Source organism: Colletotrichum acutatum (assembly GCF_030867785.1).
Source record: "Colletotrichum acutatum strain CBS 112980 chromosome Unknown BDZ83scaffold_27, whole genome shotgun sequence".
In the NCBI taxonomy this organism is placed as follows: Eukaryota; Fungi; Ascomycota; class Sordariomycetes; order Glomerellales; family Glomerellaceae; genus Colletotrichum; species Colletotrichum acutatum.
This window is the reverse complement of record NW_026849021.1, coordinates 148,280-164,277: the sequence shown is the minus strand read 5'-3', so window position 1 is coordinate 164,277 and position 15,998 is coordinate 148,280. Positions and strand designations below refer to the sequence as shown.

Sequence of the window (15,998 nt, the reverse complement as noted above, 5' to 3'; positions counted from 1 at the left end):
ATAGTGTGGACGGATACCTACCTGATGGGATTATCGACAGGAAAGGGTAAAGACCGTCCGTACCTAAACTGTGGTCTGTAGGCACCGAAATAATCCAATCCTTCTTCCCGCAGTCTCGGGTCTCTGCTTGGCTTAGGTTGGATCTTTGGTCGCACCTGGTCCCCTACCATACCTTAGCACCCCTCGGCCTCCATCCACTCGCTGGCGCCCATATTCTACCTGCCTACGTTCTTGGACTTCCTTGATGACCACGACGGGGCCCACGAGTGTTGGATGCAATCTTCTTCCCTCTTTTACTTTCCTGCTTCGCACTTGTTTTGCTTGCTTGCTTCCTTTTAGTTCACCAACACGGCTGGCCATCTCACGAATATTCAAACCAACAAGCCAAAAGAGTGTTGGAACCATCTATTATTATCACATCAATCACATACGTACTTACGCAAGCAGTTCTAGCCGCGTAATCTCTCACTTCAGCTTCTCTGCGCTGCGGACTGCTGTATACGTACCCCCGTCCACGTCCAACGACCACTCACAGTCGCACTTCACCCGCCAATTGAGCCCCGCCGCCCGCACAACCTGGCTCACCCGCTTCCGATATTCACAGCGCCGACCCCCGAGTCCCGACTTCTCATCACCACCTCCGGTACTTTCTAGAGCCGCCTTGCCAACACAGCCTCCGATTATGTTACTGTGAAGAGCTACTCGTAGACATAGTATCTAATTCTCACGAGCTGCGCTCACTTGCTCTGGCTTCGACTCCCTCTCATCTCACCCCCGCCTCGCTGGTGAGGGGCTCACCTCTTTGTCCTTAACCTGCACAGTGTTTCAATCGCCAACATGGAGGGTATTCGCTCAACAGGCGGCTACATGCAGCGGCGCCTGAGTCGTCTGTACAATGACACAAAGAAGTCTTCAGACTTTGTTCAGGAACCAGTCAAGGCCCCCGAGGACCCTGAAATCAAGTCACTGTTCAGAAAGCTTCGTATCCAAAAGGACCGCGTATCGACCTGGGGTATCGAGTGGACAGATCCTAACCAGTCAGATGAGATTGATAGCTCACTATCAAAAGCCGGTCTGAGTGAGGTTGTTCACAGCATCCTTTCGACTGTTCGAGAAACGCTGTCAGAATTGGACGCCTTGTGGAAGAGCTACACCAACCCACTAGGCACCGTCTCCGAAAAGTCGGCAGATCGCAAGACCGCCTTTGTGACTTGGGACAAGGCAGTATTCGCAGATGCCATTGGAGACCTCACTCAGTCTGTCGATACACTCTACGACCTTTCTAGAACACGCTCATCTGCCCAGATGTCGTCGCGTTCCAAGCTTGAAAAGTCCATGGCTTCCACCGAGGAGCTGCGGCCTTTTGAGTCCACCAGGATGCAGACGCCTCAAGAAATTGACCCGACAACATTAACAGATATTCGGTCCATGCAGGCTGAGCCCATGACAGAGTCGAAGGCTAATCTTCCGCCGCGCGATATCGTCTTCATGAGCAAGCAGGCCTGGTCAGATCTGTCGCAACACATTGGCCGCCAACCCTTTGCACCGCTCTTGTTGGAATTTGCAACGTTCGATTCCATGTACGCCATCACGGGTATCATGCCTCCCATGTCGCGCTTTGAGAAGCTTTCAGCCGGCTTGCAGCAGGACTCGCAGAGGGCCCCGGGTACTTGGATCGGTCTGCCGAGACTGCTGGGATATTTCGAGGATTTGGAGCACGCCCGTCTTGGACTCGTCTATCACTTCCCGCCCAACTTCAACGCCGTCTCTTTTGAAAACTTTACGCAAAACCCTCTCTACAATGTCTGCACGCTCGCCGATCTGTTGTCGCGACCAGACTTTGAGCCGACCTTGGAGGCCAAGTATCGCTTGGCTTCCAACCTTGTCAACACCGTATTCGACTTGCACGCCCGGGGTATTACCCACGGCTGCATAATCGACAAGAACGTATCTTTCTGCAACATGTCTACACCCGACTTGACAACGGGTCCCGGCGAGGTGGACATTCGCCGGCCTCTTATCTCATCCTTTGATCTGTTCCCCGACGCTCCGTCAGATGATGAACCAGTCTCGCCATCGTTGCCCCTTTTCCGACACCCCCTGGACCCTCGCACCACTCCGGCATCGCCCATCAACGACAAAATGGACTCTCGTATTCTCGATCTGTACTCTCTCGCCATGGTTTTGTTGTCTATCGGTCTTTGGACGAAGCTTGACAACCTCGTGCCCGACCCTTCTCAGCCAATTCCCGAGTCAGTGTTAAACCAGCTGGGAATTCGTTGCTCTACCCTTTACAAGAGGGCTGTAGAGACTTGCTGGACAGCGGTTGATATGTCACTTCAAGGAGGTACCTCCGATGAGGAGCTTCTCTCGGCTGTGCAGGTCAGCGTGACACGCTACCTCGACTCGTGCGCAATCCTAGACAACATTAGTTCCCTCGAAGATCGCCTCAACCTCGACCTTGGAAAGAAGACTTCCGTGTCCCCCATCAGCACACCCACTCGCCAGAGCATCTCGGGACCCTCAAAAGAGACCAAGGTGGTGGCGACCCGACCATCCGTCGATACTCGCCGCTCCTCGGTTGATACCAAGACTCCCATCTCGGAACCCAGCTCCGCGCGCCGTTCTTACCCCTCTGCTGCAGAGGAGAAGCGGCAGCTTGCCAGGCAAGAGGCTCAAAGTAAGTTACTGCATCGCGGATTGCATCTTGCGGTCACTAACAACATCACAGCCGGCCCGGTGGAGCTCCCTGCTGGGTCAAAGCCTGCCAAGGCACCGTCTCCAAAGACCCGCCTCTACCCGCAGATCCCCTTGCCTCCCGATGCAGTGGAGAAGTGGAACACATTGGTGATGCCTCAAGTCAACCAAGCACTGCGTCACTTTTACCGCAAACACCGCGAGGAGTCTGTCGAAGTTTCCCTCGAGTCCATTGGCAGTTCACCAACAAGAACACAGCCGACCGTTCTGGTGGTGTGCACGTCTGTCAGCAAGGTCAAGGCCATCCTGACGCGCAAGTTGGGCGAGCTTTTCGAAGGCAAGTCTGGGTTCGGCTTGAAGGTTTGCAAGGGACAGGTTCTTAGATCACGAAAGCAAGCTGGCGACCCCAAACGAAGCGCAGCACAGGACGACGACGATGATGACGGCGCAGTCAAGGCGGCTAACCCTGATTTTCAAGCGCGCCCAAGCAACGGCGCGAGTATCGGAGCTTGGGTGGGGGACCGCCACCTGCCGCCCGTTAGCTTGGGCGGCCTCGTTGTAGTCGACGACAAGCCGTATGGCATGACGGTTCACCACATGCTGGACGACCCCGAGGAGATCTACAAGCATACGAAAGCTCAGGATCCAACGATGCGTAGTATGGCGAGAGATGCCGAAGACATTCGTTTCGACTGGTACGCAGAGTCGTCGGCCGAAAGCAGCGGCGGTGAAGACTATGCTTGCGAGTTTTCGGAATCAGAAGAATCCGAAGCGTATTCTGAGACGGATGTCACTAGCGATGCGTCAGATGAGGAGGACAGTGGTGACGAGTCGGAAGGCGAATACGATCAACCCGGCGATATCCCCGGTGTTGAGCCGGGCTGTGGCGACGGATACATCATCACGCAGCCCGCCATGGATGACGTCGACGAGGAGTTTTATGCTTCGGCGGAGACGGCAAACGAAGATCATTTGGACAGCTTTACCGTGGGCGAGGTTTATGCATCGAGCGGCATCAAAAGGAGGGAGCAGAACGGACTCATCCACGAAATCGATTGGGCCCTTTTCGAATTCGCCGAGGAGAGGCTACCCGAGGACAACTCGATACCCAGAATCCAGAGCAAGCAGCTGTCGCCTTCATACGGGAAGTTCCCATCAAAGCAGGGCAAGGTTATGCACCCCATGACTGTCGCGCCGACCACCGCGCTGCCTGGCCTGGAGGTGCAGTGCATGGCGCGTACCAGCGGCCTGCAGACGGGTCTCATCCTGCCCGCTTTGACGAGCGTCAAGATCTTTGGGCGGACGACGCCTAGCCACACGTATCAGGTCAGCAGTGCCGCCACCGAGACGCCCGCCGAGTTGACCGGTGGCAGCAAGAGGCAACCCATGGGCATCCCCGGAGATAGCGGCGCCTGGGTCGTGGAGCGCGCCCATGGGCGTGTTTGCGGGCACGTCTTGGCGTGGAGTGGGCGCAAGCGTGTTGCGTATATTTGTCCAATGGACGTATTGCTTCTGGATATTGCGGAGGCTCTTGAGGCACACGAGGTCGGGTTACCCGGCGGCGAGCCCGTTGTTAGTCTGAAAGGGCGGGACGAGGAGGATGAGGAAGAAGATGGGGGGACGTATAGAGATGACGAGCCTTCCTCGTCGCCTTTCTTAGATCCCAAGGATGACGATGATTTGGATGTCGTTTCTGAAGAGGGGGATGACGACGAGCTGCCTGTCCTCGTCCGCTCGCGCGCCCCTCCCCGAGGACGCGGTACGAAGAAGGAAGAAGGTCAACAACGTCAGGACCAAGACCAGGGACAGGAGGAGCCTGGCCATGAGCAGGAGAAGAAAAAGCAGGATGGCGCATCACAGGAGCGGGAAAAATTTTCGTCGGGCGAGAATCATGATTTATCACGCAGGATGGAGTCTATGGGCATTGGCAGGAGTCGCATGGGCGTCGGCATGTGCAGCTGACTGGCTGAGGGCCTCGGGGTGCGTCCCGCGCCCTGTATTTGGAATACCCCATTTGGATTTTTTTGAGTAGGGTGGATTATGTAGCATTAATGAAGCATGAAGCGAAGTCATTACACCATTTGGTCCTTTTCATGGCATCAGTGTGCACAGCAACATGACGCATGATCTTTGTTTGATTTGAGGGAGGGAGAGGCAGACGATGAGGCTGAATGGCATTGACGATGGAAGAAAAGCTTCCCGCTATAAGAGAAAAATGTAAGACGAGCAAACAGAAGGGAGACTACATGAAGTCATCCTCCCAGTTCTCGTCGCGGTTCTGGTTGCTCGTGGCCTCCATGTTCTCTTCCGTAAAGATATCATCATACGCGTGGTCCTTTTGCCACTTCTTCTCCTTGCGCTCCTGCATGACGCGGGCCTCTTCTCGTTTCTGCATGTTGTCGTTAACATAATCTCTTCGTGAGATATAAATGAAGTAATGGAAAAGAGAAACTAACCCTCTCAAGAGAAGAAGCCTGATCCCTCTTCCTCAACTCCTTCAACCGATCATCCCTCTCCTGCTGCAAATCCGGCTTCTTCTCGACCTTGGTCTTGTTGAGCCTGTTCACAATGGGGTTCTCGCGCTGCGCGACGAGCACCTTTTTCACTTTACGCGGGTCCTTGAAAGAGACCTGGCCGACGGCCATGCTGCCGTCCTTTTTGAGGTTGGACCAGGGGGTGTAGATGATTGTGATGTTATCCTTTTTGTTGCCCTCGATGGAGTTTGCTTTTGTGAGCTGGGCGAGGTCGGTGAGGAGGGGTTGGGGGATGGCGTCCCATGTCATGGGCGTTGTTGTGGATGGGTCCTTTGGGTCCGGGAGGCGGAGGTAGATGTGAGCGGAGGAGAGTTTGTCTACGTGGAACTTTTGGTGGTGTTAGTGAGGGATGTTGAGTGAGGATGATGTGAGGTGAGGTGAATAGTGAGGATGGTGAGATGAGATTTTACGTACCCTGCGAGAGGTCAGTGAGTGATGAGTTTGAGAATGGGCGAGTGGACTTACCAGACGTCTTCCTCCCAGCCGTACTTGATTAATTCCTCATCTACTCTCCGTCATCAGCATTTCCGTCTTCGTCCTTCTTCAATTATCGTGAAGATGCAGGTTATGCAATCCCCGTCTCATCCTCATCCTCATCCTCATATAACCGGGAGACAACGCACTCTCAAACTTGTCCTTGCCGACGTAGATGAAGGCGGCAGGGTCCACCGCCTTGGAGGTAAAGTAGTAGACCATTGTGCCGATGTACCGTTCCGGTCGGGTAGACTCAATTGGATAACGCAGGTTTCTTCAGTCGGTCTTCTAGAGGAAGCGAGGTTTGGGCGGTGACTAACCCTCTCGACTCGTTTGCGCGATGGGATACTTGGCGGGGTTGCGGTTTGCGACGCTGGAAAGGAGAGAATTTCGAGGTGGGGGTGGGTCCGGGTCGAAGTACTTTATTCCTAGCAGACGAGCGTCTCTTTCCGCGCGGCCCAGAGCACAGAAAGCGCCTCATCTGTTAGTGTCGCGGTCAGTAGAGGAAACAACGACCATGTGAATTCAACATGGGCAGTCAGTCAAAGGGACAAAACTGAGGTTCCGTCAGAGCTGCTGCTGCTGCTGCTGCTGCCTGTTCGTCAATTTGACTATAATTGTTTTAAAACACGGTTGTTTTCCATTTCAAGAATCAACCCAATTCCGTCTTTAGAACTCTCGCAGCTGTTTGTCCTCCACTCATTGCGTCTATTCAGGCCCTTCCGCCTACCGCAGGAGTGTGGTGCAGCGATCTGCGCTCAGACAACCGCGCCGTCAGCAAATCCTTTGTCGCGCCACGTCGTGCCACAAAGGCAAGCAAATTTAAACTCTAGCCAAAGTTTCTTTCCGTGGCACCCTTCAGCCTCGTTTTATCGTTTTGCAGTGGTCTCCTGCTACTTTTCTTACATCGTCAACTTTGAAGATGCCTCTCCACAACACAACAACCATCGCATCCACGTCCCCGACCTCGCTACATATTCCCTACCAATAACTTATTCAAGCAAGCCTTGTTGGCTAAGTGGTATAGCGTCTCACTAGTACCTAGTGACATGAGAAGATCGGCGGTTCGATTCCGCCACGAGGCAACATCACAGCGGCACCCTAGGTACCAATTCTTTTGCATTCTTTTTACAAAGCATGAGAATACCAGACAAATGGAAGTGGTGTTCATCACCTTATTATCATCACCGTTTTGGCGGGAAACTCGGAAAGTTACCTACCAGGTCAACTGAATTGGCCATGTCCAAAGCATTATTGCACCTGTCCCATTTCCTTGCTCAGGCAAGCATTTTGCGGTCTTCCGTAAGGATGCTTCTTTATTCATGCCGTCGAGTCCTGCCCGCCATGATCATCTCACTTTACCACATCGCCTCTTTGCAGAGCTCAAATTACGCTCTCATACATGCTGAGGTACACATTTTGGACATCATTCCAAACAGCATCCAGAATGGTGTCGCTTTGCCTCTGAAAGCCTGGCAGGCTGCCCTTACAGAGGAGAGATGTCTTAGTTATACAGTAACAATTAGACAGTGTCTGTATTGACGAGATTCGTGATCGCTGTTCGATGCTCTGAATGCCGGAATATGTCCTTGTCAGGGAGCCAGCTATGCGTCGGGTTGCCTGCTGTTCGCTGGTGGTCTCAGTCCAGATCCGATCAACTCGGAGCCATGGACGGGCCATGGGTGTAAGGGCGTGCGTTCATTGAGACAGACATCGGTGTTAATGGTAAATCTGGGTTACGTTGGGATAAGAATGGCATTATCTACTAATTTTAGAGTCCATTCGGCCGGAAGCCGGCCAGTGGGTATCTCTTTTCACCCAACGTACGCAGTGATTAACGTGTCTAACCATGCCAGCGTGATGCGAAGTGAGCGACGGCAATAACCAAGATCTGTGACACCTCGTGGATGACTTCTGTCTCTTAAGTGAAGAGTTTGGAGTTGACGGAGTCTCTTATTCGGTACCCCAGGCTGCTTGGAGTACCTTATGCCACATCACTTGTCCCATTTGGATGCTTCAACTCAGCAATCGATGTCTGTGGGAACCAACAAAGCGCGTCAATAATCATGACCGGGCAATGATCTCACTTGTACCACAAAATGGTCGAATGAGGGCCACCCTTTTACCAATATCGTGGATGAGTGCATCCCCAATGCCCAATCATCTCGAAGAAACCTCATGCACCCGTTGCTCGGTGAGAGAGAAGCTTGGGCCATCGAGGGGCATTGGAGGGGCATTGGAGGGGCATAACGGTACGTATCTCTAACAGGCTGGAAGAGCCCCGCTCTTTTGACCGATTCCGAATGGTGTGATTGGTCACGATGCTGGAGCTTCTGCTCCTTTCTCCACCCTCCGGACCCCAGCTCCGGCGCGCACGGCAAGCAAGCGGGCAGGTAGCCAGGGGCTCGCAGCTTCTTTGGGACGCGGCAATGCCAACTCTGACATCAACATGGCGAAATATCTACAGCCTTCTGCTGCTACTTCACGGCATAGCTGGCAAGCTGTCCAGTCCTGCCTGGTCACTCTGACTCTGGAGAATGTCCCACCAATGGGACAGGCAGGTGAACCGCCTGGTTAGGTGAGTTCGGAATTGCTCCCGACCAACTGGTAGCACAAGATTGACGTCAGGCAGACCCGAGTATAGAGGAATTGACGTCGAAGCAGACCCATGGAAATGGGAAACACCAATGGCGAAGCTTTCTTTAAAAAGGCGGGGGCTCGGTGGTGGCTCGCCCTTTCTTGTTTTGGTTTCTTTCTCTTCTCTCTCTCTCAACGGTGACACATGCCGTCTTTCTAGCTGCCTTGAATCATGTCCAGCATCGTCCCCGATACTCTGAAGAAAGCTGGAAACGCAATTATGGGCCAAGGAAACAAGAAAAATGCTCAGCTCGCTGAGAACATGGTCGAGGTCAACCCCAAGGCTCCCATGACCACCGATTTTGGCACAAAGATTGAGAACACGGATGACTGGCTGAGGGTCTCTAACAATGACAAGACCGGTCCCATGCTTTTGGAAGATGCCATTGCAAGAGAAAAGGTTCGTCTTGGTCTCCTTCGTCTAACCACGACCATCATTAACACCCGCGCAGATCCACCGCTTCGACCATGAGAGAATCCCGGAGCGAGTAGTCCACGCCAGAGGAGCAGGTGCCTTTGGAGCCTTCAGATTATTCGAAAGCGCCGCAGATGTCTCCAATGCCGGCGTCTTGACCGATACATCCCGCGAGACCCCCGTCTTCCTCCGTTTCTCCACTGTCCTCGGTAGCAGAGGCAGTGCCGACACCGTACGTGATGTCCGCGGTTTTGCGGTCAAGTTCTACACCGAGGAGGGTAACTGGGATATGGTCGGAAACAATATCCCCGTCTTCTTCATCCAGGACGCTATGAAGTTCCCCGACGTCATCCACGCAGGCAAACCCGAGCCCCAACTCGAGTTCCCTCAGGCTCAGTCTGCCCACGACAACTTCTGGGATTTCCAGTACCTTCACACCGAGGCCACCCACATGTTCTGCTGGGCAATGTCGGACCGCACCATCCCTCGCTCGTACAGAATGATGCAGGGGTTTGGTGTCAACACCTACACCCTCACCAACGACAAGGGCGAACGGCATTTCGTCAAGTTCCACTTCACCCCCGAGCTTGGTGTTCACTCACTCGTATGGGATGAGGCACTAAAGCTGGCCGGTCAAGATCCTGATTTCCACCGCAAGGATCTCGCTGAGGCCATCGAGAACGGCGCTTTCCCCAAGTGGAAGTTCGGTATCCAGGTTCTCCCCGAGTCCAAAGAGCACGACTTTGACTTTGACATTCTCGACGCCACGAAGGTCTGGCCCGAGGAGCAGATTCCTATCCGCTACATTGGCGAGCTGGAGCTGAACAGGAATCCCGACGAGTATTTCACCCAGACCGAGCAGGTTGCCTTCTGCACCAGCCATGTTGTCCCCGGCATCGGCTTTTCCGACGACCCTCTCCTCCAGGGCCGCAACTTTTCTTACTTTGATACCCAAATCACCCGCCTCGGTATCAACTGGCAGGAACTGCCCATCAACAAGCCGGTATGTCCCGTCATGAACTTCAACCGCGACGGCGCACATCGCCAAACCATTACAAAGGGCAACGTCAACTACTGGCCCAACCGCCATGAGGCTGTTCCTCCGGCAAATCACTCCAAGGTTTCCGGCGCCTACGTTGACTTTGCCCAAAAGGTGGAGGGCATGAAGCAACGCACCAAGAGCGCCAAGTTCAAGGATCACTTCAGCCAAGCTCAGCTCTTCTTCAACAGTCTGTCCCCGATCGAAAAGACGCACGCCATCAACGCATTCGCCTTTGAGCTAGACCACTGCGAAGATCCCATTGTGTACGAGCGCATGGCCCAACGTCTTGCTGACATCGACCTGGGTTTAGCTCAGGCTGTTGCAGAGATGGTTGGCGCGACCTCACCGGAAAAGGCGAGCACACCCAACCACGGCAAAAAGGCCAAGGGTCTCAGCCAGCTGGAGTTTGAGCCCGAGACACCCACCATCAAGTCGCGTCGCATTGCGATAATCATCGCCGACGGCTTCGATCCTGTCGCGTTCGGCGCTATCAAGGGTGCTGCCGCAGCAGCACAGGCTACGCCGATGATCATTGGCACACGTCGCTCCGAGGTCTTCCCTGCCGGCGCATCCAAGACGGCCGGAAACGGTATTGTCCCTCACCACCACCTTGAAGGCTTCCGATCTACCATGGTCGATGCTATCTTCGTGCCCGGCGGGGCCGATTCCATCAAGACTCTTTCCAAGAACGGCAGGGCTGTCCACTGGATTCGCGAGGCCTTTGGTCACTTGAAGGCTATTGCTGCCACCGGTGAGGCCGTTGACTTCATCCAGACTGCCATCTCTCTTCCCGAGGTTTCCTTTTCTAGCGACAGCAATATTGCGGACAGCTACGGAGTTGTCACGATGAAGTCGGTTCAGCCAGAGAGCCTAAGGGAAACTGTCGAAATTGTCAAGAACAGCAAGGGGTTCTTGGAGCAGTTCTTTTACACCATTGCTCAACACCGCGTGTGGGCGCGTGAGCTTGATGGACTTAGTAGCCAGCTGGCGTACTGATCCGACGATTGATGATGCGGACGGTAAATGGCGTTGAATTATAATTGTGTATTGTAATGAACAATTGATGATGACTTTGACCTTGAAAATTCATACAGTCTCGTGATTTGACTTGGATCTGCGCTTGAGTCAAAGTGGTTGAGAGGGCTATGTTGTTTTCATAATGTGAAAGCTTTGTTAGTCTGAAGATCAACATCATTGTAAAGTACAGCAATTCAAGCTTGCTTGTAGCCTCACGATTTTTCTCAGGTAACGGGCTGTATTAACGTTCATTCCATTCTACTCAATACTTCTACCACAACGCCAGCCAGCTTACGTGCTAGCAGCAGCCGTTGTCGTCACCGGGGCCGCAGTCGTAGCAGCAGCAGTCGTTGCCGCGACGGTCGTCCCACTCGCTGACGAGCTTCCGCTTCCCGATGCGCCACCCTTAACCACAGTCGCCCTCACAACCTGACCAAGCGTATTGAAGACGATATTCACCAACGAACTAAGCGGCTCGTACGAGTACGTCTTCTGCGTCAGCCCGTTACCGAGATCCTGCTGGGAGCCCGTGAAGGTCATGTTCTGCTGGTAGTTGCCGATGATGGAGCTCAGGGCGGTGGCGCCCGCGTTGGTGACCTCTTGCACAATGTTTCCCAGGTTGTCAATCAAGAAGTTAATCTTGGAGTCGCCGTTGACGATGGAACCCAGAAGCCCGTCCACGGCACCAATGACGTCGTCGACGACGTCGCCGACGGTGTCGAGGAGGTTGATGAGCAGAGGGTTCAGATCCAGCGAGGCGAGCGTGCGGTTGACGATGTCGACGAGGTTGCCGAGACGGATGACGAGCTCGAGCTCGGCTTCGACGTCGACGATGGTGATGTTTACCTTTTCGATGCCGACTTGTACGCCCGCGTTGATCGTTACGAGCTTGGCGACCTCGGCGGCGAGGTTCACTTCGGCGGAGAGGTTGTCTACGTCGAGCTCGATACGGCCGACGGAGAGCTCGGGGACTTTAAGGTAGACGTCTGCGGGCGGGGTTGTGGTGCTGCTTCCTGAGGCGGTGGTCGTGCCGCTGCCGCCGCCGCTGCCGGCGTTGCCTCCGGAGTTTGCGGCGATGGATGTTGGTGTTGTTGGTGTTCCCGAGGCCTCTGGTGTTCCGGAGGGTTGTTCTGCTGCGACGGAGGTGGTTGCTTCTGCGTTGTCTGTCGCCGTGGGGGTTTGTGCTGCGACGAGGGCGACGAAGAGCGCCAGCAGGAGGGGGATGATGGAGGTCCTCATTTTGGGTGATTAAAAAGGTGACGGGCTTTTGCAAAGGAGTGTATTGGGTTGAGGTGGTTTGGGTCAAAGGAGTGGACGAGGAGCACCAGGTGAGCGAGACTGGAAACGCTGGTGAGCTGTGAGAGGGGACGAGGCCGCGATGGGAGGGCTTGCTGGGGGGATATAAGGCGGCATCGTGGGAGGAGGAGATGGAGGAGATGAAGGTTGTCAATTTACCTCGTCCTGTCCCAGTATCAGACCTCCCCATCCCTCCCACCCCTGCTCAACGCGGAGTCTAAGTCTACATGACTACATGTAGGTACGTAGGTAGTGTCATGGGTTGAGGACCATCATCCATGTCACTTACACACACATGGGATGGAGCATCCGCACTGGTGTAATGGGGCCGTTGGTCTCCATATCTAGGGCGGATATGGGCAGCGGTCCCGAAGAGGCGGTGCCCACACCCCTTTTGTCCCATGGAGTTCCATTTCCCGGCAATCGAACATGTCGATGCTTATAGGGGGAGAAAGAGGACTGCTGATTTGTGAGACAAGGTGACAAGCTGCAAGCCACCGGGCCGAAGGGCTGCATGTGGACGGGCATGTCCAGAAAAACCTTGGAATATTCCATGTCTGTGTGGCTCCCCCGGGTTCAGATGGACCATGGATCGATGGGACATTTGGGAGATTGCCCTTTTCCTCCATTTGACGTCTCGGCTCATACACTATCCTATCATGCCTTGAGCCCGCGAGCGTTGGCGATGTTGCATCGTGCGCGAAATAAAAGTGAGAGCACTGCGTCACTTGACGGGGGGAGAGACGGCAGACCAGTCGGGGGATTCGCTGGGCGACGGGGGCGCCGCCTGCGGAGAAGACTTCCGAGGACGAGACCAGGTCCTCTCGAATGTGGATAGGAGAAAGAAACTCAACTTGTCAGCTGTCTCCCAGGATCCTATATTGAAAGGGGAGGGGGTTATTGAGTTGATGTGTGCTCTTGATGCAGTGACAATCCCGAAGCCTGGCTCGTCATCGGATCTGGCACTCGCTGGTTTTCCCCCCTTCCCCCTCCACATCCCTTCTGCTCCATTAGATAGACCATACTTGTATCGTTTGCTTCCCCAGCATCTTTGGATCTGCAGCCCTTTGCTCTCGTTCGCGGCCCTTTTACTCCCTTCGTCTTTCCATCTCCAAATTGGCCTGCAGCGCCAACATAGTCACTCCTTTGCAACCCAAGACAAGAAAGCCTCTTACACTCTCTTTTCAGCATGAGCTTCTCCATCACCAGGGCACTCGCCCTCCTCACCCTCTCGACGTTGGTGCTCGCTCAAGACGAGCCAAAGGGTGACGGCTACGTAGGCTACCAGCTCAACCGCCGCGGCGACAACGAGTCAGCCGTCTACGAGACGGCCAACACAAAGACCGGCATCGACACGCTCAACCCGATCCCGGACGTGTACCTCAACGCCTCAGTGTCAGTAGGCGAGATCAGCATCGAGGTGCAAAACATCACCGCCAAAGTGAACCTCGACGCCAAGGTCCTGAACCTGCTGCACTTCCAGGCCGGCGTGGACGCCAGCATCGACCGTGTCAAGCTGGGCATCTACAACGTCTCGGCCAAAGTCGAGCTCGAGGCGCGCCTAGAGAACGTGGTAAAGATGGTCGACGACGTGCTCACCAGCATCGACCTGAACCCCGTCATCGCGACACTGGGCGACACCGTCAGCGACATCGTCAACAAGACCGTCGACGTCGTCACGGATCCCGTCGAGAGCAGCGCCGCTGCGTCCGCAGTAGCGAAGCGCGACCTCACGTTCCGGCTGGAGCACAATATCCTCTACTCGGTCAACGACTTCTCGGGCCGCACGCACACGAACCGCGTGCTGGCGCAGAACGGGAGCCTGTTTGACATTTACCTCGACAATAGCGGCAACGAGAGCGGGCGGAAGGTGGTTGGGTTCTACAGCCGCGACATGACGTTTAGCGGGCACAACAAGACCATTTCGATTGATGGGCAGGTCAAGGAGTTTGAGCTGCAGTACGTGTACGCGCCGTATCCCGGCCTCGAGGCGTTTAGCAATATCTACCTGGATACCACGGGCAAGGTCGTGAGGACCAAGATTGTGGCTGAGGCGGAGGGAGGGGGCACGGCGACGATTAGCAACGACGATGAGAGTAGTCTTTAGAGCGCCCAGATGTAGCGACGCGGTGTTTTGGCAAGGCCTTGGGCATAATGGAAACGAGAATTAGGGACATGCAAGTTACCTATTGCTGTTAATCGAGATTTCGGCTCCTTTCATGACTGCCTATGACATGATGGCTAACCAATGCGGTTGTGGACGTTGAATTGCCGTTTGAGATGGTGAGGCGTGCCAGTCTGAATGCAGTCAGACCTCCGACGCCTGGATCGTTCGATTGGGACCGCTCCGGGGAGCCGCTTCTGGGACGGGGCTCGTGGGACAGGGTGGGATATAAGAGGCGTGCTATCGGCCGGGGTAACATTTGGGAAGAGCACGAAGAGATATGTATTCTCTTGGGGCTCTCGAGTCTCTCGTCTAGAATGGAACGCGGTCAAAGCTGCGAGCACCACAAAACAGATGGTAAATCAGGCGGTACCGAAGGTGTACTGTGTAGTCGCACTCGACAAAGGGGAATGACGTTGTGACGTCGTGACGTTGGGATGATATGAGCAATGTGCTATTAAATCCAGTAATAGCACAAACAGCCGTTTTCCATTATGCCCGAGCAACCATCGAGGAACAAATCCTCCACAGACTGTAACGCTCAGAGTTTTCGGGCTGGGCCTTGTTGGAAAGGGCCGGACGGACGGGAGATCTCGGCCCCCATTTGCCATTCTCTTTTTTGATGAACCTGGCGGATAGACGCACGGCGCGCAATGAGACCATGGCTCACCTCTTTTGTGCAGTTGCTTATGAAAGTTATGAAGTTGAATACGACTCTAGCAGCCACTTTGGTTGTGACCCTTCTCCGCCGTGTTTGCCGGCCGGGCAAAATGTGGAAAGTGTCACTGTCAGAAACGGACTGCAGAGGCCGGTACCGCAGCGTCGCACCCGTTGATGGCCTGGACGATTCATTGTGCCGTCGACTGCAACCGCAACGCATTAGGGAGGGGAGCAATATCAAAGCCTCTTTGGATCGACTTATCAAACTCACTAGTGCTAGTGGTGTGGCTAGTGCTTGGTTACCAACGTCTTTTATGGAAATCTCGCTAACAAAGTCGCTTCGAGCTGCCGCTTAACTTTGAGCTGTTCTAACTTCCAACGGTTGACGCTAGCGGCAAAAGTGTGTCATTGCTCATCTTTTCTTTTCCTGGGAGATGGTGTGTGTGGCTGGGCCAACAGTGCCCCTCGCGCCCCTGAATAACACGTCGATTTACGTTTAGCCGTACATCAGAGAGCCCACACGCTCCAGTTTACCTAAAATCTCTTTAGCATTCGAGCCACTGCAGGAACCAACTGTCAACGTGCCAACTTTGCCAACAACCTCTTCCTTGCCATGTTTGTTTGCTCCACGGGGGGGAAGTAGCGGATGGACTCGAATGGTCCGGCTCTTTTAACTTCATCCGTCAGATCCCTGATGAACGAAGTAACTGCGGATGTGGCACCTTACTCATAGAAAAACCAGCCGGTACACTGATCGAGCAAATTATAGCTCAGTATCCGCAGACTCCAGAGTGACCCATCCGTCGTCCCCATAGCGGCCTTTCCCCGAACTCGATCGCGTGGTTCGTGGTCCCGTCTGCCCACGGCAATTGGGCCAAACTCAGATTTACGACGGGAGTCTAGGCTCTCTCTAGTCTCTAAGCTCTAGCGGAATGGCCTTTCCTTGACCTTGTCACGCTTGCCCATTGTTGGCAGATGCAGAAATCAAGGCACAGGAGATTTGGCATGTTTCATCCCTACCATTTTGAGAGGGGAGGATGGATCTGGATGAATGCCGTTTTC

The 15,998-nt window shown here is 54.3% G+C and overlaps 5 protein-coding genes and 1 non-coding gene across 6 annotated transcripts; 4 read left to right on the top strand and 2 right to left on the bottom strand.

The window, feature by feature from the left end:
- Positions 1–837: 837 nt before the first annotated feature.
- On the top strand, positions 838–4,659 carry BDZ83DRAFT_718024 (HET-s/LopB domain-containing protein; the record flags this gene model as incomplete). Its single annotated transcript, XM_060512014.1, has 1 exon — positions 838–4,659. The coding sequence occupies one exon, from the start codon at positions 838–840 to the stop codon at positions 4,657–4,659; it is 3,822 nt and encodes a 1,273-aa protein (XP_060367104.1).
- Positions 4,660–4,770: 111 nt separating this feature from the next.
- Positions 4,771–6,276, bottom strand: BDZ83DRAFT_614019 (uncharacterized protein). Its single transcript, XM_060507799.1, has 4 exons — positions 5,855–6,276; positions 5,697–5,736; positions 5,154–5,559; positions 4,771–5,086 (listed from the first exon to the last, which is right to left on the bottom strand). Exons 1-4 carry the CDS (start codon positions 5,925–5,927, stop codon positions 4,940–4,942), a joined length of 666 nt encoding a protein of 221 aa, XP_060367103.1. The 5' UTR covers positions 5,928–6,276; the 3' UTR covers positions 4,771–4,939.
- Positions 6,277–6,709: 433 nt separating this feature from the next.
- Positions 6,710–6,790, top strand: BDZ83DRAFT_t103. Its single transcript has one exon. It is a non-coding gene; the product is annotated as a tRNA-Thr (tRNA).
- A 1,354-nt stretch (positions 6,791–8,144) lies between these two features.
- BDZ83DRAFT_667200 (catalase-1) lies at positions 8,145–10,942 on the top strand. Its single transcript, XM_060511097.1, has 3 exons — positions 8,145–8,283; positions 8,338–8,742; positions 8,795–10,942. Exons 2-3 carry the CDS (start codon positions 8,515–8,517, stop codon positions 10,793–10,795), a joined length of 2,229 nt encoding a protein of 742 aa, XP_060367102.1. The 5' UTR covers positions 8,145–8,283; positions 8,338–8,514; the 3' UTR covers positions 10,796–10,942.
- Positions 10,943–11,047: 105 nt separating this feature from the next.
- BDZ83DRAFT_614013 (uncharacterized protein) lies at positions 11,048–12,340 on the bottom strand. The gene is made up of 2 exons (XM_060507798.1): positions 12,272–12,340; positions 11,048–12,154 (listed from the first exon to the last, which is right to left on the bottom strand). Exon 2 carries the CDS (start codon positions 12,053–12,055, stop codon positions 11,108–11,110), a length of 948 nt encoding a protein of 315 aa, XP_060367101.1. The 5' UTR covers positions 12,056–12,154; positions 12,272–12,340; the 3' UTR covers positions 11,048–11,107.
- A 603-nt stretch (positions 12,341–12,943) lies between these two features.
- BDZ83DRAFT_614009 (uncharacterized protein) lies at positions 12,944–14,226 on the top strand. The gene has a single exon (XM_060507797.1). The coding sequence runs from the start codon at positions 13,302–13,304 to the stop codon at positions 14,217–14,219; it is 918 nt and encodes a 305-aa protein (XP_060367100.1). The 5' UTR covers positions 12,944–13,301; the 3' UTR covers positions 14,220–14,226.
- The last annotated feature ends 1,772 nt before the right edge of the window (positions 14,227–15,998 follow it).

Bases quoted from the DNA above. Each gene is read 5' to 3' on its own strand.
- BDZ83DRAFT_614019 (XM_060507799.1), bottom strand. From the start codon at position 5,927: ATGGTCTACTACTTTACCTCCAAGGCGGTGGACCCTGCCGCCTTCATC. The intron at 5,560-5,696 runs GTAAGTCCACTC...ACACCACCAAAA, and splicing joins GGCTGGGAGGAAGACGTCTG to GTTCCACGTAGACAAACTCT. The intron at 5,087-5,153 runs GTTAGTTTCTCT...GACAACATGCAG, and splicing joins AGGCTTCTTCTCTTGAGAGG to AAACGAGAAGAGGCCCGCGT.
- BDZ83DRAFT_667200 (XM_060511097.1), top strand. From the start codon at position 8,515: ATGTCCAGCATCGTCCCCGATACTCTGAAGAAAGCTGGAAACGCAATT. The intron at 8,743-8,794 runs GTTCGTCTTGGT...ACACCCGCGCAG, and splicing joins ATGCCATTGCAAGAGAAAAG to ATCCACCGCTTCGACCATGA.
- BDZ83DRAFT_614013 (XM_060507798.1), bottom strand. From the start codon at position 12,055: ATGAGGACCTCCATCATCCCCCTCCTGCTGGCGCTCTTCGTCGCCCTC.
- BDZ83DRAFT_614009 (XM_060507797.1), top strand. From the start codon at position 13,302: ATGAGCTTCTCCATCACCAGGGCACTCGCCCTCCTCACCCTCTCGACG.